The sequence below is a fragment of the Penicillium lagena genome, assembly GCF_028827675.1.
Source record: "Penicillium lagena strain IBT 129212 chromosome Unknown utg000008l_segment0_segment0, whole genome shotgun sequence".
NCBI classification, from domain to species: domain Eukaryota; kingdom Fungi; phylum Ascomycota; class Eurotiomycetes; order Eurotiales; family Aspergillaceae; genus Penicillium; species Penicillium lagena.
This window is the reverse complement of record NW_026623229.1, coordinates 1,626,753-1,646,608: the sequence shown is the minus strand read 5'-3', so window position 1 is coordinate 1,646,608 and position 19,856 is coordinate 1,626,753. Positions and strand designations below refer to the sequence as shown.

Sequence of the window (19,856 nt, the reverse complement as noted above, 5' to 3'; positions counted from 1 at the left end):
GGACAGATCGTATGGAACCGTCTGCTCATAGTAGAGGCTCTGCGAGACCATCTAGTGCAGAAGCATATCTGCCAGCACCACGGGGATGTTTTATGTGCGCGGGATGCTAAGCCAATAAGTGGATCGCTGTCCACTGTTACGGGCAGGGAATGTTACTCGGAGTGGGCGTCGGTGAACAGCGTAGCTACTCCGTTGCACGTAGTAGCTTAACCAACGCCTTATATCCATTCTGTGCCGCCAAAGGTAGGGGCCTTTCATCGAATTCAGATAGAGATTAGGCATAAGCTCCTTGATATAGCGTTTTTTAAGCTATCGCTTCTTGCCCACTTTTTGCAGCCTACAACAATGCCGAACCCCCAAGTTGTTATACATCGTAACGATTAAGGTAGGGATTTACGATATTGTAAAGATAGGTATTTGTTCGAGCAAAAGCATTTAAATGCTCTACGAATTCTAGATCCTTTGCGATGCGCTACAGTAGTTCATTTGGTAAACGAAGCAGCATCTCAAAAGGTTTGCGCTTCACGATAAATAAGTTAAGGTAGGTAGGAGACTAGGAGAAGCATGAACGGTAGCATATGTATAGCAGTTTCGCGTCAAATACAGCACACAAGAGTCTCGCCAACATCATATAGAATACAAGGTTTATTCTAGGAAGCGGAGGGTCTACGACTATAACATAGTGGGATTATCGTGTTTCAGGTTAGGGTTCGGGGATTCATTCGTGAGAAGATATTGGTATATCTGATTTCGAATATCGCTGTACAACAAATGTAGACGTCCCAATTCTCGCTGTCATATCAGCAGCTTGTAGAAGCTTTGCACCTTATAGCATGGAATTTTGAGTTCCTCACGCAACCCGAAAAGCGTCAATGGAGAATGGCTTGCTTTCTATTTCATTACCTGTAGACGGCCTCTTGAATGTTCCTTTCGCGCAAATTACTCGTTCAAAGGAAATTCGGGGTGACTCCATTTTAGGCTGTCTACATACCTTATTAGAATTTACTTGGATTTGGTAAAACTCTTGGGATTAGCATCGCTTAATTCCGGCACGAAAGACATCGGAGGATATGTTTGCTGACCCCCGATAGGAATGGTGACGAGGGAAAATGTTATATAGGGTAATCTTCAAGGACGGAACAACCGAGGATTAGACTTTTGGACTATTTGGTCCCGGTCCCGCTCGTGGAAATCATGGGGAAAGACTTGGAGCCATCCGTTCTTCCCAAGGTTTTCACCACGGATTTCAAGTAATTAGATAATTGTATGAAGGCAAAGGAGCTGAAAACAAACATCGACAATGCAAAAACTAACATCTTTTCCTGAACAAGTATTCTTCCAAGGAGATTAACTTGGTTATTCTTTATGCTATTAGTCTGGTCTACTGCCTCGGGCAACTTACTATATTGGGCCTGGATTTTTCAAGGCTTCGATCTACGCCGAAAGGAATGTATGTTACATGATTGACGAATATTCCTGCTATTTCACAAGTTTTTTGCCACGACAACATTACAATCTTCACAGAATCTCCTTCCAATCTAGCTTTCGAAACGCGGCCTCCGTTTTGATCACGCACTTCCGATCATCCGCAGACAGAACCTCATCGATGTTAATTACATGATCACCATCGAGACCAGCCCAGCTACGTTCTCGCAGGGCACTCCACATATCCATCATCAAGCCCATCTCCTCGCCCCAGCCAGGCCACAGTTGGCTATACTCATTCAGAGGAACCTGAACAACCATAGTCGAGCCCGCCGACGGGGATAGACCACTCGCGCGACCCCACACAGCAAGGTAATCATTGAGAGAGGAGTGATACTCTGCAAAGCATCGGACAAAAGTTCCGCCAACTTTGTGTGGATTTTTCACAATGGCACGGGCGAAGATTCCGGTGTTGGTTCGGTGATCACCCACGGACCAGATTGGAGTCGAAGGGTCTGCCGGAGACAGTTGGATAAATTTCTGTGCGCTTTTCTGTAAAAGAGGTTAATTAAACGAACCAATCTAGAAGCAAAGTGACGGGGTGTACGTACCACATAGATCGGAGTGAAGATCGGATAGAAGAGATTCTCGGTATAGAAACCAAACCAAAGGAACGTTGTTTTCGCAAGAAGAGCCTTGTCGTTTTGAATGAACCGATTGATTCGGTTCTTGGCTTCGAAATGTGGGACAACAAATTTGCCTTTTGTCAGAGTGTTGCCATCCGGGAGAGTACTCCAGAGGAAGTGCTGAAGTCCAGCTGTCTTCGAGGCTGCCCGTGCAATATTTTCTCCCTGTTTCTGCTCAATTTCAATAGCCTTGTGGGGACCGTGTTTGGCGAATGGCTCAAAGAAATCAGTCATCGCGAAAATAGCCGAAGCTCCCTCAAAAGCTTTCACGAGGCTCTCTTCATTGTCGATATCCGCCTTCACCACTTCTACGCCTTTTTTCGACAAAGCCTGGGATTTCTCGCTTTGAGGCTGACGGGTTACACCCCGAATAGTGTAGTCCTTTTCCGTGAGGAAGGCCTCTACCACGGAGCTCCCCTGGCCTCCAGTAGCACCCAGCACCACAATCAACTTAGAAGGCGCCATTTTGGTATAAGACTGTGCGAGACTGAAGTCAAAATTAAAGATATGAAATGACGTATTCCTCAGTTTTGAAACGGTTGTCAATTGGTCTTATACATTTTTGGTTTTCAAACAGTAATATAATGTTCGTTACTAATTTTGCCTCCCGTGGCGCCCCTTGCGTCAACACTCGAGCAGTTGCCTTCACGAATTTCGGGCTTGGCAAACGCCGGGATCCCGTTAGTTCGACCAAAGTAGTTTTGCGATATAGCATAGCAACGAAAATAGGCTGCTCACGAGGTTTGATTCGAAATGCAGATCTGGATTCGTAGGGTACCCAGGTATGTGGAAATAAAACTTTGGTAGTGGCTACTTTAGTCGGAGTACTCCGTGCGCCGTTTCTCCATGCTTTTGCAGAAACTGGAATCCTTTGTCGTTCCTGAGTGATCGCATTTCTAATCTTGGTTGAATAAAAATGCCGGAGACATTCCAAGATTCAAATTGTGCCGAAGCTGAATAATCCGCGTTCGCGTGCGATCCAGACTTTGTCAGTCGTAATAAACTACTTCGTCGGATTCATGAGAAAAGCTCAATCCCTGGGCTGCTCTAACAGACCAATCCACCGACAATAGAGAGAATGCTCAACACCAGACCCCGGCACTTTTTGAGAGTCAAATTACGTGTGCGTTGCACCCTACGCTGTCCGGAAATGACGGGCTCTCCTGGACTTTGAATCGATTACGAATGAAGTGAGTTTATTTATATCTGCAGAAGCTCAATCAAGGTATTCTATTTGGTTTGACTCCAAATTCGTTAGGCATATTAACAGGGTGGGTATTGTTTCCGCCGGAAGGCAATTTTGCTTAAGTTGGGCTATTATCCTCTGCGATCTTCCACACCTTTATCCAAGTGCCAGCTGCAGCAAAACCTCTCCAAACCTCGACGAATCATGGGGTGCTTACGATGCAAGCGTTTTCGGTATTGCAAGAATATCATACTTGTGCTCTGGGCCAATCCAAACCTAAGCTCATCTAGACACGAAGCAGAGCAAGAGCCCGATGCGATGATGGCTTGGCTTGAGAAAGTACTTCGCCGAGCGGATGAGCTTTATCGCACCCTTGCTCTGCAGGAGTTAATTTTTCGATTTTTACTTCTCCGGCAGCATTTGAATTGTGTCTGGACCAAGCAAAGGAAACTGGTGGGATTTTTGAAGAGGGTGACTGGGATACAAACCGGGCTGCTGAATCCCGGGTCTGGCGTAGCATCAAACCAACCGCATTAAAGAATGAATTATCCAACGACACAAGCACAGACAGGAAACTGGGCTATTGGGTTCGAACAAGCTTCTTTGATTGGCTTGAAAGGGAGGATATGCAATTTGTTTAACATAAGAATAAAGGCACGTGAGGGTAAGTGCTAAGCGTGTTCTCTAGCAAAACAAGCCAGTGGTGATAATGTCAACGATAGAAACTTGGATAGATTCTGCGTATTAATATTATTCTTTTATTGAAGACCCCTCTAGCCTCTACTAACAAAAAAGCGATATTATTTCCGTACCGATCTGCATCTACAGACCGCGAAAAGGTCCGAACTGTCACGGTGTTTACGGGTTAGTTTACGTTTCTCCACCCCACAATTACCTCCGATTATCGGTTGATTTTCAACATCTCCCGTGATCTTATCTGATGCTCCTCGAATATTCGAACTGCCCGTCTTCCTCTCATTTGCTTGATTTCTACTTCTCTTTTCTTTTACCTCTACCTTCGCTGGTTACGTTGGTAACAAGCATCAGACAGACGACGCAGTCATCGACCAGTGTCCCAAGGGCGTGATGGCGAACGAGAGCGTTCCCAAGGCTCAGGATCGCTCCGAGGTCGAAAGACAATGTTTATTGGAAGGCAATGCCCGCTTTCGCCGACTCGGCTGGAAACGCCTCACTGTCATTTCAATCGTAGAGGCGATTGCTCTCGGAAGCCTAAGCCTGCCGTCTGCCTTCGCCACTCTTGGCATGGTCGCAGGTGTCATCCTAACCGTCAGTCTTGGTTTAATGGCAACGTATGCAGGCTATATTATTGGACAGGTGAAACTCAACTACACCAAAGTCGGCCACTATGCGGATATTGGTCGGCTTCTGCTAGGAAGATTTGGATCAAAAATCTTCATAGGCAGCTTTGTTGCCCTGCTTATATTCGCCGTTGGATCGCACTGCTTGACCGGCGCCATTGCGTTCCAGACCATCATCCAAAGCAATTCTTGTTCGGTTATCTTCAGCATTGTATCTGCGGCAATCCTGATGATTCTCGCCATTCCTCCGGCATTTGCAGAAATTGCAATCCTGGGCTACATCGATTTTGCCTCTATTATCTTGGCCATAGGGATCACCATGATTGCAACCGGTATTCAAGACTCGAGCGATTCTAGTGCCTTCACTGCGAGTCATCCCCCATGGTCCGCCTGGCCTAAGCCTGGCACTACTTTCACAGCGGCAATTGTGGCCGCCAATAATATCGTCTTTGCGTATTCCTTTGCCGGTTGTCTGCCATCATTTATGGAAGACATGCATACTCCTGAGGATTACGTCAAAACTCTTTGGTGGCTAGGAGGCATCCAGATTGTTATCTACACTCTGACAGGGTCCATCATCTATGCCTTTGTGGGACAGGGGGTGCAATCACCTGCTTTGCTATCGGCGGGCCCTCTCGTCTCAAGAGTCGTTTTTGGAATCGCGCTCCCTGTTATCTTCATATCGGGATCTATCAATACGACGGTGGTCTGCCGATATATTCACGGCAAGTTATACCAGGACTCATTCGTCCGCTTCGTCAATACCACGAAAGGTTGGATCACATGGCTTGGGCTTGTGTTCTTTGTTACAATGCTAGCCTGGATTATTGCGGAGGCTATCCCCATTTTCTCAGAGTTGCTATCCATCATTTCGTCCCTATTTGTCTCTGGTCTGTCTTTCTATTTCCCACCAGCCATGTGGTATGTGCTTTTGAGGGAGGGTGCATGGTATGAGCGGCATAATTTGAAAACTGCTATATGCAACGCCGTGGTATTTCTGGTTGGAATAATTATACTTGGATGCGGTACCTACTCAAGTATCGCTGAGCTGGTGAGTTCTTCTCTCATCCGCTACTTCGCTATTGCTAATTCCATTTTATCTAGGTCGATAAATTTCAGTCTGGGTCAATAGGCAAGCCCTTTACGTGCTCTAGTTAGTAGCTGGGATTTTGCTCGCCATAAGAATGCCATACCTGTTTTGTGGAGCACAGTCGTCTCACCAAGTCGTTGCGATAGGCTTTACTAGGATTCCACAATGCCAATATGGCCCCATACGGGGCTGTTTCATTAGCATCAACCCAAAAATTTTCATGAAGATCCGCTGGCAAGAACCGGGTTCCTTACGACGGATTGAGATTGAGATACTGATTAGGGGAGCTAGTAAAGCAGTTGAAATCAGCGTGAGGTCGAGCTCTCTTTCTCTGAGGCTAAGTCCAAGTTACATAAGGCGATCAAGCTCCGTACAGAGAAGGGTAAACGGAATGGGAAAGAAATTATTGCTCGAAAGGCGAAGCCTACGTCGATGAGAATCAATATTTGGAATTAGTCATGCTGGCCCCATTGCGACCAGCGGGAACCAACCAGCCGTCAGGCCTCCCGTCAACCGGAAACAAGGTTTCAGCTGACTGTGCCAGGGGCTAAGAACAGACTATCGCGACAATATCTCGCGTCTCATCGACAGAATGGAATCCTTCCGGGTTGTGGAACATGTCCTGCCCGGCCAGCACATCCGGGAATATCATCACAGTATTAAGGGCCGCCAGGAGACCAAGCTCCAGCTAGCCGTCAAGCAATACATCCCGCTTGACCAGCCGCAGCCCATTCCCGACAATGCAGTCACCATTATCGGAATGCATGGAAATGGCTCTCTCAAGGTGTGTCTGTGTCTGCGGACGGATATAGAAATGGTTGGCAGAAGCTAGGTCAGACTTACCCTTCTATCACTAGGAAATGCTAGAGCCCCTGTGGGAAGACCTATACTCGCATCTCAAAAGACAGTCTGTGCCCTTGCGCGGGATATGGATTGCCGATGTATCGAACCAAGGTGCCAGCGGCGTTTTCAATGAAGATGTTCAGGGCGATACCAGTAATTTTTCTTTTACTAGTTGGTCCAGTGTCTACCGTGATAACTAACGAACGACAACAGATAGCTGGTATGACCACTCACGCGACGTCCTGCACATGGTCAATCACTTTCGCGACGAGATGCCTCGGCCCCTCATCGGGGTAGCGCACAGCATAGGATGCGCCGCGATGTCAGTCATAAAAGTATCCCCTATCCAACGAATCGTCTACTGACGCGCGAGCAGGGTGAATCTCTCCATCATTCATCCGCGTCTATTGTCGACACTGGTTCTTTACGACCCCGTGATCATGGACCTCGTCTTTAAGGGTCCCAACCCTGCGAAGTTTCCCGCTCTCCGCAAAGACATCTGGGACTCTCGCGAAAAAGCCGAGTCCGCGCTGCGCCGCGGCCTGAGCAAATGGGACCCCCGAGTCGCCGAGCGGTATCTCCGCTACGGCTTGCGAGCTGTTCCTACACGGTTGTACAACAAACAGTCACATCCGGCTCTGTCCGAAAATGCCGTGACACTGACTACAACCAAACACCATGAATCATGGGGGTACACGACGCCCAACCTGGAGCCCGAGTCCGCGGGTCTAGACCGACTCTTACTGCCAGACTGGGATGTCGAGAAGGAACGCCCATATGCGTTCTCGCGACCGGAGTGCTGGTCCTCGATGCGGAATCTGCCTTTCCTGCGCCCGAGTGTCCTTTGGGTCTTCGGGGAGAATAGCTATGTCTCTTCGCGAGAGATGGAAGATGAAAAGATGCGAGTGACGGGCACTGGGCCGGGAGGCAGCGGCGGTGCAGCGAAGGGTATGGTGGAGAAAGCTCTGCTAGAGAAGGCAGGGCATAATTTGATTTTAGAGGAGGTGGACAGGAGCGCTAAAGTGGGAGCTGATTGGATTGGGCGCTGGTTCCGGGGGTGGTTGGCTGATGAGGAATTCTGGAACAATTATCAGAGCAAGAGGTCTGATGCTGAGATGCTCAGGTTGTCGGATGCGGCATTTAAGGTGTCGCAGATGCTGAATGGTGACTTGAGAGTCCAGGGGAAATTGTAAATCGGGTTTGGGAGGATGTAGATATTTGTGGGGCATTCATTAGCCTTGGAGTTTCACGTAGCTGCACTTTATACGATTGAAAGGCAACTAGCAGAGTGTGGTGTTGTCTCTATAAAATCCATGCAATATATCAACTCCCCTGTAGATGTTGACTCGATTGAACAGTGCAGGTCTACGGCCGGATCAAGAGAACATTGATGAGAACCAAGATAGAAGATGTTGCGATCATGAATCACATTGTCATACCAACGTAGAATCCACACGTACAAGAAAATAAAGGGAAAAAAGAACAGAACACCTGCAACGAAAACACCGTGCTAGGGGGCGAGGAGACCAAAAATCTGCAACGACCACCCCAATCCATGCCAACCAGCTTCCCAACCATCCCATCCCACCAGGACTCAAACAGCAGTGCAACCAAACGCCAAATTGAACATGCCCAAAACCCATCATTTTCGCTCCTGTCAACCAACAACGAACCACAAGCAAGGAAGAAAACTGACGTAGCGGGACAAAAAAGGGGTATGCAAAAAACATCATCCACGCCGGACGGGAAGAAGAGAAATAACCTATACACAGCCAAACGCGTGGATGGTCGAAAATATTAGAGCCTCAGCTACTGAACTGGTCGAACCGGGCGGGCAGGACTGGATGTGCTACCGATGCGGCCACTTGCTTTGCGAACTCCACGGGATTCGCTCTTACCGTCGGTTGCCCGGCGAGGGCTGGAGCGCACTTTGCTGACCGAGATCGGTCCTCCACCACTCTTCCGGCTGGCCGGGGTCTTGGGTGAGGTATTATCAACCCAATTCTCTCGATCTTCGTGGATGTCATCAGTTAATGTGTAACTGGCTGTGACAGTAGCGGAGTAGCTGATCGATCGTGAGGTCGGGGATGCGACGGGGGACCGTGATGATCGTTTGGCAAGCATGCGAAGCTGAGCCTCTTCCTCACTCTCGCTGCTCTCATTGCTCATACGCTGGCTCCGGTGGCTGCGTGGTTCCCCAGGCTTGCTCACCTCAGTCTCCACGGCAAGGCAGCCGGACGTGGTCCGAGAATACGGGTGATGCCGCGAGTCCTTGCGATGAGCCTTGCGCGGCTGGCCGGGAGTTGGTGCTGGAAGATTGTCCTCGCTGTGAGTTGCGGCCCCTTCATTGTGATCAATCTCTCCCAGGGCGGCTCGCTTAGCATGGCTGTTGTTCGGAGGGGTAGACACCGGGCCGTTGCTGGCACGTTTCTTGGGAGAAATGCGCGCCGGTGTAACTGGAGTAGATAGGGCAAGCTTCTCCCGCATGCTGTCTTCAAACCACCACTCGCGGAAAGCTCCCTGGTTGAGGTGTAGCCAGTGCTGCTGGGGGCCAACGACCATACCCGGACGCATGAATCTCATGAAGGCAATGACTTCATTTGCAGTGAAACCATGGCGGTAGATGAGATACGCGCCGATCAAGCATCCAGTGCGGCCTAAGCCTGCCTTGCAATGCACGGCAATGCCTTTGTTCTTGATGGTGATCATCTCGTGGGCCATCTTGATGAATCGGCGAACCAGTGTGAGCGGGGGGCAAGTGCCGTCCTCGAAAATCATGTCGATATGCGCGATACCCATAGCCGTGAAATAGGACGGGGAGTAGAGCTCCGAGTTCAATCGCACCACGAGACCGATATTTCGTTGGGAAAAGTGTGCCAGCACATTCTTGAATGGCAGCGGAAGCTTGGAAGAAGCAACCTCGGACACTGTTGAGGGCAAGGCATCGTACTCTGGGGTATTCATGGGGATGGGGGCAACGGGCTGGTGTTGGGGGGACGCGAAAGCAAGAAATTGGGGAGAGACCCAGTTGAAGTCGCCCATGTCGACTCTCTCAAATTTTTCGTACCTGGATTTCTTGTCAGCAACGAAATTTCGAAGTAAGGTCAGGTTTCATACTCTTCCAAGTTGAAGTCGCGAAGTCCGCAGAGGGACTGTTCCTTGGCCCGCCACACGCCATATACGACATCTTGGATGTTCAGGATAAAGTCCGCCTGGCTGTATCCAGCATCGCGGAAGGGCATGTAAGGGGGATCTGCCTGAGCGATGGGTGCCAGAGCCAGGTGGGGCGGCCAAGATTGGATAAGAACCATGTAGCAGGCCACGAGGCAGGCGGCATTTGAACGGCTGCGTGCATCGGTCTTGCTGTAGAAGACCACGGGCCGGTCGCTGTTTGCCGGGTCTCCAAGAATCTCATGGAAGAGTACCGCAAATCGATACAGGTGACCGATGTGGAGAGGACCAAAGTCCGCGTGGAAGGCATTGTAGAGGAGAGTGTCGTCAACAGTGAAATACACGGGGGCGCGGCGCTTGTTACTCGGCGTGGTGGGCTGCGGCCGGGCAGAGCGTTTACTGGGGGATTTCGGCTGCTCTGCCTGATAAGGGAATGGCGTCCTCGAATTTGGTGGTGAATCGTAGGATGCGAGGTACAGGCGGTCTGTTGTTGTTGTGGTTAGATTGCATAACAGCAGGGTGGCAACAAAACAAACATCGGTCACGAACCTTGAATGTACTCGATTATCTGGCCACCATGGCCCGAATCGGTCGACATGATGCTTGTTTTGTTGACAGCCGCGTCGACTGTACACAACGAAGAATAATGGTAGATAATCAAAGCGTGCTCCAACAGCGTCCCGGGGCGGCTAAAATCGCTGTTGATGAAGGATAGTATGCCAATAGCACAAGAATAATGAGATCAATCAACCAGCAACTCGAGAATCTATGCTCGCATGATCGGATTGATCCGTTCTTGACTTTTGCGGTTGTCGACTGTTGGCAGCAAAATCAGACACGCGACCAGGGATAAGGATAGGGTGGAAGCAGAGCCTGGAGAGGACTACTGTGCAGGTCGAGGCCAATGGAATTTGGAAGAATGGGAAGTCGGTGGTGGTGATGGGGATAACAATGAGGAAGAGAGAGATGGATCACAACAAGAGAATAATTGATGATGGTGGCATCAGTTGTTATGTTGTGTTAGTGTCAATCGGGTTTAGCGTGCCGGGTTGGCCTGACGACGGTAATTGCCTGCTGCTGCCCCAGGCAGAAGGTGTCACATGACCACCCCCTTCTCACTGCGATGATGGATCAGTTCTGTCAACTGTGAAATGTAATGCTGTTCAGAGCTGACATTCTGCTTTGGCACTGTTGGCCACGATACAGTTGGTACGCAGTTTTGGTCAACCAAAACCATGGGGACGGATCATAATTAGCCATTCTGCAAACCAACCCGTGAACAAAACCGTGTCCAACCATAACAACGATATATATGGGTGAGGTATCATCTTCCAGACACTCGAGACATCATTCTCTCGACTCGACTGTGATAAACCGTTGTCGAGTCGCCGGCCAGTTTGCAAACCGGCCTTTTCTGAAACCCTGGACCATAGACGGACATGTATATCTATCACCTAGCCGTACTATTGACGACAATCGCACGTCGGGGGCTCTAATGAAGGATCACATATAGTCGCGGCGACCTGAACAACGAGCCCAGGCCGCCACTGTCAATTCTCGGAGGTGATATCCGCTTGTTGCACAGTTGTGATCGGCAGAGATAGGACAACTCTTCGCCGGACGGCAGAAAGGCAACTACATTAACCCGCGGCAGGGATGGCTCATATTAAGGGTTCATGACGAGTTGGTTGATCCCCCAGGGATAACGATCAGGCGTCACGCCTCCCTCCTCCCCATCCATCTGTCTCCCAGCAACACTCGCACCTTGATTTATTTTTGCTGTCCATGGCATGGCAACGACAGAAACAAAATTGTTTTGTTCTGAATTTCATCCCTGCCATGCAGGTCCGCTGCACCGTCGACGCAAGGCGGGATCGGGGGGGGAACTGTGATAATTCCCTGGCTCCGAACCCACTTGGTTAAAGCCAGCGGGAGTGGCGGCGAACCCTGACAGGCTGCACGTCGGGATCGTCAGGGCGCTAACGTGATAATTCGTTGAAACCCCGCCTAAACCATAGACTGTCCCTGCATCTAACATCCGCATCGCATCCCTCACATGTACCGTACACTTCCGGTGAGGTTGTTGAGGAAACCAAAAAAAGGAAAACAAACAACTCACACCTCCAAAGCAATTAAGCAATCACGAATATACCAGGAACTACGAGGAGAAATGGCGGAATTGCGCCTTGACGAGGCCTAAGCATCCGACAAGCTTTGGATGGTAGCCATTAGCGCCTCCCTGATCCCGAGGATTGGGCAGTTCGTCCGGACAAGTCTCCAACTGCCTCGGGACGTTTCGACTGGGGCCATGTGGGCACATCCCTTTTTGCACAGACTGACCAGCCGGATGATAGATAGGATGTCGATCGTGATTATCAGAGACGGTCTGAACGTGTGTGAGGAGAGAGAGCCCTGTATCCTCCCCCTGATGATCTCCACCGCATTCAATGCCCCATGCGAGGAGTTCTGTGGATGGTCGAGCAGGCGATGTATATAACTCGGGCGAAGCCACCCATGAAACCTTCCCATCTCTTTCTTTCGTATCTACTACACAAGCCACACTCTCTGTTTCCCAGTCGTGTTGATTCCGACGTCCTTTCTTTAAATCTTTTCACTCAAGCCCTAACCAAGCCACCACTCTTTCCAACAATCAAATCAAATTCAACCCTCAAACAATGAGATTCTTCGCTACTCTTGCTCTGGCTGGCGCCGCCTCCGCTGCCGTCATCCCTAATGTGGGCAACCTCCAGGGCGTCGAGGGTGCTGTTAACGGTGTTGAGGGTGCTGCCACCGGTCTTCTTGCTCCCCTGAGCCAGACCGTGGAAGGGACCGCTGGCCCGCTCCTTAGCGAGGTTGAGGGCACCGTCGGCAATATCGCCCCCGTCAAGCGCACCTTCGGTAACCAGCTCGAATACCCTGCTGAGGAAGTGCCCAAGGAGGTGGCATCGCTCGTCGGTGCTCGCGGTCTCGGCAAGACCGTTGACGGTACTGTCGACGGAGCCGTTGGCACTGTTGGCACTGTTGAGCAAACCGCCGGGAGTACCGTTGAAAACACCGTCGGGAGCACCGTTGGTGGTGTCAGCAGTATGTCCATGTACATCTTGTTGTTCGATTGAACTAAACTAACTCGAATCCAGATGGTCTCGTCAAGCGTGAGGACCCCGTCGCCGGCCTGACCGGTCTGACCGGCTCTGCCGGCAGCGTTGCTAGCGGTGTTGTTTCTCCTGTTGAGCAGACTGCCGGTGGTGCCGTTGGCTCCGTTGAGTCTGTGGTTCCCGACGTTGTTGACAGTATGTCGATCCAGTGAAGAAAATGATAAAAGAGTCTCTGCTAATCCTTCTTTCAGCTGGCACATCTGCTGTCAGTGGTGCCACTGGTGCTGTCTCGGGCGCTGTTCCCAAGCGCCAGCTCAGCGGCCTCACCAGCACCCTGGAGGGAACCCTGACCGAGACCTTGGGTGGTCTGACCAGCGGCAACGTCGATGGCCTCGTCGGAGCCTTGACCAACCTTCAGCACGCCATCAACATTGGCTCGCTCACCCAGGGTGACCTCGCCAGCCTTCCTGGCCCCGTCCAGGAGGTTGTCTCTCTGCTGCAGATCTAAACATCTGAACATATATACTTCTTGGATATATAGTATCGGAGGCTTTCCAGGGTCTGGATGCATTCAGGAATGTTGATGGATGACGATTAAGTCCAGCGGGATAATCTATACGCGTGTTTGATTGTTTTTTCGTTTCGTTCTGAGTTCTAGGAGTTCTTCCTCGGACATTATCTTATGTGATTTTTCACTTTCGTGTACAGTCACCTTGCTGAGTGCCTGTGTGCACTCTATATTTTACGATTCGTATGCGAGCATTTAGCTTCCGACTTAAATTTATGATCATCTTCTTTCCATCGTATGCTGCTTTTGTAGATGGGCCTGTCAGCCCTACTTGATCCCAGTCGGGCAGTGAACCACGCTGACTCAGCCCCTCGTTTTCCTGCAACAACTCCCTCGTTTTGCTCGCTGCTCAAACATACCTTCGTTTCTGTCCATATTTATTGTGTCCCTGCAACACAATGGCACCCACACAACCCTCCGACGCCGAATTCCCCTGCTCATTGTATGCCCCTCCCCCAACCTCTTCTTCGATTTGAACAAACCCCCATACCAGGCCACAACCACCCGACACAAAAACCCAAACTAACCCAGGCTATTCAGAACGATATCTCTCCCCCTCCCAACCCACCGCCTCGCCTCCTCCGCCCAGCGCGCCCTCGAAGTCGACACCGAACTGTCCCCTTTCGTGCGCCGCAGCTTCGCCCTCACAGCTCCACCCGCCGACCACCCGCAGGAGAAGAAACAGAAGCAGGATCCTCAGGAGGCGAAGACGGTGCTGAAGACTACGTACCGCGCTACGACGAACCGCATGCTGCGCGTCGCGGTCAACGGGTTTATGGAGAGTTTGGGGGTTGTGCTTGGCGTGATGGCTGAATTGGATGTTGATGTCTTAAAGGCTGAGGCGGAGATTGAGGGGTGAAGTTGAAATGGGCATACTTGTTTCAACCCTCTTGGGTGGCAAGATTGATTTGCGAGCATGTTGTGAAGGGACGGATTGCTGTCCTCTTACGCAAGTCGCTTCTCCAGTCGCCTCTCCCTTGTTTCGCCTCAATGGGGTGCAACCGCTGCGAGCGATTGCGAGCTGGACGTATAGAGATCTCCAACTCGCCGGGTCTTGCTTGCAGGACTGATGCGGTCTCTTGTGACTGGGCCAGGCATTCTACACTCTGCCCTCGAACATGGGGGACCGCTTGGAACCCGATCACTGGAACACGGCATTATATTTGACTGCAGTGCCCAGCACTCCCCGCCTGGCTCGGGTAGTTGATAGATGGCCATCATAGATGAGGCGGATGAACGCGGCCGCAGCGCTGACGGATAGATGAGGCGAATTTCGACGACGACCGATTGTTAGCGTGGTAGATGTCTGAGGCTCACTGCTTGTCTTACATAGTTCAACAGCATCGGCAACTTTGTCTCTCTCTCCCTCTCTGTGTTTTCCAGTACGATCGTTTCCTCTCTTTTAGATCTCGTCATCGCTTCTCCCTGCCTTCTTCGTGCTCAGCCCTAGTCATTTTGTTTCTCGTAACTCTGGAGTGCCAGAAGAGCTCGTGCTATTATCCAACACGGTCCAAATGTCAACCATCAACAGACTGGCCAGATATCGGCTGTCGTCGGGCCTCCTACCCCGCGACAAACTCCTGGAAGTGGAGAACACCCGAGTTGGGGCACGTCGACCAATGGAGTGACGGGGGAAGCGGCTCTACGCCCGCCGCGTTTCCCGTGGCCAGTGTCTGTCTGGGCATCGATTAGAGCATGCTGCAGGACCGATTGTTGGCATTCGGCCTGGCTCGACGGCTGTGAGAATGGGAAGGATTGAACCAGCATGAGACCCGCGAAAGCGTGCGATGCCTGCCGGTGGAGTCCCTCGTTCCCTCCCCCTCCGCCTGTGCCCATATTCTGACTGAGGGTTCCAGTCTGCGGAGGCGAAAATGCGACATCGCAGTGAAAGGTGAGGGCTGTACATACTGCACGACCAGAGGAATTGAATGCTCTCGCAAGAACTCGCCGATGGGGGCAGTATCCCTGTCTCAGCCGATTCCGCGAGCTCGTTCTCCCGCACTCAACGGCCATGCTGCGATCGCCCAACAGACGAACAGCAAGCTTCCGCCAAAAACCGTATGCGTGGAGCTTACTCGGCTATACTTCGACTTCATCCACGACAAGTTCCATTCCTTGTTCCATGAGCCGAGCATGATCCAGGATGTGCTAGAAGATCGAGCGCCTCTGATCCTTCTCTACGGGATATTGGCCCTATCGGCAAGGTCTGATGTTGTGTCCACATTGGGGGGCGTTCGCTCTGACAGGATTCAGGTTTTCAAAGAACCCTTTTTTTCAAGGCTCCGAAGCTCGTGAACGGGACCGGGAGTATAGCGCTGAGTGCAAGCGACTTCTAAACCTCGACGACATCTCCTTGATCACGGTCCAAGCATGTGTTTTGCTCGGGGCAGCGGCCATCGCCGAAGGGAAGCCGGCGGCAGAATCAGTCTACTATGCGGTCGCCTGTCGGATAACCCAGCTCCTCGATCTACCCAACCGGTCCACAGCGAGTCCCATTGAGAAGGAGGTTAACATTCGAGGTCCGTACCCATCTATCTCAAGCAACTATCTCGGTGACTAAAGCGTGCTCACAGTTTGGTGGACACTCTGCTTGATTGATGTCTGGTCATCGACAGGCGTAGGTCTTCCTCGGCATATGATGCATCGGGATGATGTTCCATTGCCGATGGATGAAAGAGTGTTCAATCAATTGAAGCGTGAAGACACAAGCCCAGACGAGGTTTCACCTCGTCCAGGGGCATCTTTGATTGCGCAGATGATTAAATTGAATCTAATCTTAGCAGAGATATACGAGATTAATAACATGGCAGCGACAGGAAGAGCTGACGGCGCCGCGTTAGAAACGGCCGTTCGGAATGCATCTCATCGCCTGGATGAATGGCAGGCTGCTCTGCCTGACTACATGCGCGACACACCGGCGAACATGGTTCGGTACGCTTCCGAAGGGCTCGGCCGAACGTTCGTCGCTCTGCATGTCGGATATTACCATTACGGACAGCTGCTCTTCTACCAATTTCTCCACCAGGACTCCCATGCGTCAGTGCCAAGCACTCACTTTTACGCGAACAAGTGCAAGGTCCACGCTGCCGGGCTTTGTGAACTCCTCTACACTGCCAACGCCACTCCGGACTGCGAGGTGCTGTATACTATGGTCGGCCACATCCTAGTGATCTCGTCCACCGTCCAACTCTATATTCTGCTCTTCGGCATCGACGACGAGGAGATCAAAATTGCACGAACACGGCTGGAACGCAATTTTGAGATCCTGCAGCGTCTTCGAACCTTCTGGCCCACCCTAGACGTGTCCTTCACTCGGCTCCGAGCATTTCACAAGGCCTGCCGGGTCTCCATGGAGACCTCGTTCCGGTTAGATCAGTGGATGCTGCGCTTTCTGTCCGAGTTCGCCCAGCCTGTTGGTGACAGATATTCAGAGGACGCCGACTCCAGCTCCTGGAGAGTGGAAAACATCGGCACAAGCCCGTCGGATTTTCAAGTCTCTCTCACTAATTAGTCCGATTTTGGACGGCGTTCTCTTCGAACTTGTCATCTTGCACCTTACATCGAGCCAGTAATCAAATCCCAAATGCTGTAAAAGGCATGGCGGCTCCGCAACTGCAAGAGAATATGATTCTACCTTAAGACATCAACGAGCGGACTAAGCCATGTGAAAGACAAATCACAAAGAACAAACACAATACAAATTCTGCTGCGCGTTTCGCACATGCTTTCGTACCTAGATTCGTTGAACATACTTCATATTATATACTAAAGTTGAAATACTCTAGCGTAGCTATTCTACAAGCAAACAAGCAGTCGTTCTTCATGTTTTACTGGAAAACTTATGAGCAAGCACTTATCAGCCTCGCTCCCACAATCGTCCAGTGGCTTTACACGATTATCAACGGCACTTCATATAAGGACGATACATCTCCAATAATATCTGGTACTCGCCTATCAATAATGAGCTGCTGTCTTGCGCACTGATAACGATAATTAATCTAAGACCCAAGATAGGAGGTGCTCGTATTCTCTGTAGCAGCTGTCCAATAAAGCCGAACGTGAGACGTTTCATTGCGTTTCTTTGACGCGGTCGACAATATCGACATTCTCATCGTATGCATCCACCTGGAATTTCCTGAACTTCCTCGTCGGCACCTTCGCCGCGAACATCAAGTCCAGCTCTTCATATGTCCGACCTTTGGTCTCTGGCAGACGGAAGTAGGCCCAGACAAAGGTTAGAAAAGCGGTGCCAAACCAGAAGAAACCAGTTTTTCCTCGCCAGTTCCATTCGGTCGGATTCATCATATACGGCTCAATGACGTTAGCCAGGATCTGAACGATGTAGTACGAGTTCCGGGCCAAACAGATGGTTTTGGACCGGAGGCGAGTGCTGGAGACTTCCGCCGGGATAGCCCACCCAATAGGCCCGGCGGAGAGCGAAAAGAAGAAAAGCCACATGATGCAAAGAACGGACTGAGCCCAGATGGTACCGCCGCTGCCGTTGGCTAGCGTCAAGAAGCCGATGATTATGAGACAAGCGCACATGCCGGCCAGACCCCACAGGTAAATGGTCCGACGACCAGCAATCCTCATGAGCCCCCAGGAGATAAGGGTGCCGACGAATGCGATCGCGGTTCCGCCCAGGCCAAGCTTGTAGGAGTCGCTGCTGTTCAGGCCGGCTTGTTCAAAGAAGTAAGTAGGGCTGTATGCGAAGGAACTACCGGCCAAGACTTGACCGGCAAAAATCACGCATGCGATCTCCGTTCGACGCCGATCGGTACCGCGGAAGCAATCCCAGTAGGAATGGCCGGCTGTGATCTCTTTCTCGATATTGTTCGTATGGATCATCATGGCCACAACATTCTTGGCGTTATGCGTCTCGGCCCGTGCCATCAGGCGCTTGACGCTCCGTTCGGCTTCTTCGTATCGATCATGTCGGACAAGCCACCATGGCGATTCGGGCATAAAGAAGGCCGCAATCATCAGGGGAGCAGGCCAAAGCCATTGGATAGCGTATGGAATCCGGTAAGACCATTGATCAGGGCGCCCGATGAGGCTCTGCAGCACGCCAGCGCTGATAAATTGGCCCATGGCGAAGCACATGTTGGTGTAGGCCGTGAGGTAGGGCCGGAAGGCCATCGGGCTAACCTCGGAGGCGTAGGCAGGACCGATCGTTGCAAAGACTCCCCATGGAAGGCTGTTCTGGCTGTTAGCTTATCCCTCATCGCGTATCACCACTCGATTGCGGCAGAATGCATTCAACACTCTCAGCTGTAGCCTGGCAGCTACAGAGGCAGATGACTTACCCACACAGGACTTGGCCCACGGTCTGCAGTTGTACCGTTGTTCCAAAGAAACTGATGAAAACGAAAGCATTCATGCACAACAGGGCGCCCATGAAAACATTTCGAAAGCCGAACCGCTGTACCAGAAATCCATTGATCGTCGCTCCGACTAGTGCACCAGCAGTGGGACCAGATCCGAGGGCCTGCTGCCATGAGCCAGCCACTTGATAACTGTCTGTGGACTTGTCATATGAGCCGAATTGTTTTGCGAATGCCGGGTAACCGTAGAAATTGCCAATGAGGTTGGTATCGTATCCTTCCATAATGATCGACATGGAGACCGTCACTGACCATAAGGCAGCATATGGATAGGCTCGAAGCGCCTTGCGAACCGTCGACTCGTGCTCGTTGACGTTGGCCAGATGGGCATCCGCGACTGAAGCGTGCCATCCTCCCTTCTCACCAAGGGCGCTCTCGTCGGTTGATCCGAGTTGTCCTTCTAGTTGACTCTCCATATGCGAGAATGACCCCTCTTTGGTCGACATGATGGATATCCAAAGGAAATTTCCTAGACGCGATTGAGCTATCTTGTTGTACCCACGCTGCTAATTGCCTGCAGACGTCAGTCAATGACAGCCGGGGTGGTTCTCTCTTTGCATAAACGAAGAGAGCAAGTGAAACAGACTAGTAGATTAAGGAACTTGATATCTTATTAGACACGGAATGGGAAAAGTGGATGCTTTTATAGATTTTCGGAGCTTGCACGGATGGGGTAGAGCTAGAACGCTCTATCGTCGCGGCGTCAACCTCGAATTACACATTCCAGTCATTTAACCGAACGCGTCCCAGGCAGAAAGTTCGCCCAGCTTCACTCCCGACAAGGTCTTGCGGCGGAAAACAGGGCGAACGCTACAAACAGCGGCCACTCGCGGCGAATTGCACCATATTACAGTGTCTCGCTCTTGTCCTCCGCATTCGAGTCGCTCCGTTATTGTGGGTCTGTTATGTGGAATTTAACGCGGGGCTTTCTTCTTCTGATTGGCCGGAGACTGAAATTACGCTCAGAGGCTGGGGATCAGCGCGTGGGGGAAGGGAATCTGGGGTACATGAGTAGACTCCAACCATAGACCGGAATTGGGGGCGGGGGATGGGATAAGCTGAGGGAACCGAGATAATCCAGACTTTCTA

The 19,856-nt window shown here is 51.0% G+C and overlaps 10 protein-coding genes across 10 annotated transcripts; 6 read left to right on the top strand and 4 right to left on the bottom strand.

Moving 5' to 3' along the window:
* Window positions 1–1,518: 1,518 nt before the first annotated feature.
* N7510_011253 (NmrA/HSCARG family protein) lies at window positions 1,519–2,576 on the bottom strand (the record flags this gene model as incomplete). Its single annotated transcript, XM_056983178.1, has 2 exons — window positions 1,519–1,977; window positions 2,037–2,576. 2 exons carry the CDS (start codon window positions 2,574–2,576, stop codon window positions 1,519–1,521), a joined length of 999 nt encoding a protein of 332 aa, XP_056828672.1.
* Window positions 2,577–4,344: 1,768 nt separating this feature from the next.
* N7510_011252 (uncharacterized protein) lies at window positions 4,345–5,774 on the top strand (the record flags this gene model as incomplete). Its single annotated transcript, XM_056983177.1, has 2 exons — window positions 4,345–5,667; window positions 5,721–5,774. Coding segments are annotated over 2 exons (1,377 nt in total), but the record flags the coding sequence as incomplete, so codon positions are not given.
* Window positions 5,775–6,298: 524 nt separating this feature from the next.
* N7510_011251 (uncharacterized protein) lies at window positions 6,299–6,749 on the top strand (the record flags this gene model as incomplete). Its single annotated transcript, XM_056983176.1, has 2 exons — window positions 6,299–6,490; window positions 6,564–6,749. 2 exons carry the CDS (start codon window positions 6,299–6,301, stop codon window positions 6,747–6,749), a joined length of 378 nt encoding a protein of 125 aa, XP_056828670.1.
* A 240-nt stretch (window positions 6,750–6,989) lies between these two features.
* N7510_011250 (uncharacterized protein) lies at window positions 6,990–7,742 on the top strand (the record flags this gene model as incomplete). The annotated part of the gene is made up of 1 exon (XM_056983175.1): window positions 6,990–7,742. One exon carries the CDS (start codon window positions 6,990–6,992, stop codon window positions 7,740–7,742), a length of 753 nt encoding a protein of 250 aa, XP_056828669.1.
* Window positions 7,743–8,358: 616 nt separating this feature from the next.
* On the bottom strand, window positions 8,359–10,318 carry cdcA (phosphoprotein phosphatase CDC14; the record flags this gene model as incomplete). Its single annotated transcript, XM_056983174.1, has 3 exons — window positions 8,359–9,616; window positions 9,667–10,204; window positions 10,270–10,318. The coding sequence occupies 3 exons, from the start codon at window positions 10,316–10,318 to the stop codon at window positions 8,359–8,361; spliced, it is 1,845 nt and encodes a 614-aa protein (XP_056828668.1).
* Window positions 10,319–12,395: 2,077 nt separating this feature from the next.
* Window positions 12,396–13,323, top strand: N7510_011248 (uncharacterized protein; the record flags this gene model as incomplete). The annotated part of the gene is made up of 3 exons (XM_056983173.1): window positions 12,396–12,804; window positions 12,858–13,010; window positions 13,067–13,323. 3 exons carry the CDS (start codon window positions 12,396–12,398, stop codon window positions 13,321–13,323), a joined length of 819 nt encoding a protein of 272 aa, XP_056828667.1.
* A 458-nt stretch (window positions 13,324–13,781) lies between these two features.
* N7510_011247 (CTAG/PCC1 family protein) lies at window positions 13,782–14,242 on the top strand (the record flags this gene model as incomplete). The annotated part of the gene is made up of 2 exons (XM_056983172.1): window positions 13,782–13,825; window positions 13,924–14,242. 2 exons carry the CDS (start codon window positions 13,782–13,784, stop codon window positions 14,240–14,242), a joined length of 363 nt encoding a protein of 120 aa, XP_056828666.1.
* Window positions 14,243–14,524: 282 nt separating this feature from the next.
* N7510_011246 (uncharacterized protein) lies at window positions 14,525–15,219 on the bottom strand (the record flags this gene model as incomplete). Its single annotated transcript, XM_056983171.1, has 2 exons — window positions 14,525–14,695; window positions 14,995–15,219. The coding sequence occupies 2 exons, from the start codon at window positions 15,217–15,219 to the stop codon at window positions 14,525–14,527; spliced, it is 396 nt and encodes a 131-aa protein (XP_056828665.1).
* A 114-nt stretch (window positions 15,220–15,333) lies between these two features.
* On the top strand, window positions 15,334–16,894 carry N7510_011245 (fungal specific transcription factor domain-containing protein; the record flags this gene model as incomplete). Its single annotated transcript, XM_056983170.1, has 3 exons — window positions 15,334–15,587; window positions 15,637–15,902; window positions 15,957–16,894. The coding sequence occupies 3 exons, from the start codon at window positions 15,334–15,336 to the stop codon at window positions 16,892–16,894; spliced, it is 1,458 nt and encodes a 485-aa protein (XP_056828664.1).
* A 557-nt stretch (window positions 16,895–17,451) lies between these two features.
* Window positions 17,452–19,213, bottom strand: N7510_011244 (sugar transporter; the record flags this gene model as incomplete). The annotated part of the gene is made up of 2 exons (XM_056983169.1): window positions 17,452–18,580; window positions 18,690–19,213. 2 exons carry the CDS (start codon window positions 19,211–19,213, stop codon window positions 17,452–17,454), a joined length of 1,653 nt encoding a protein of 550 aa, XP_056828663.1.
* Between the last annotated feature and the right edge of the window lie 643 nt (window positions 19,214–19,856).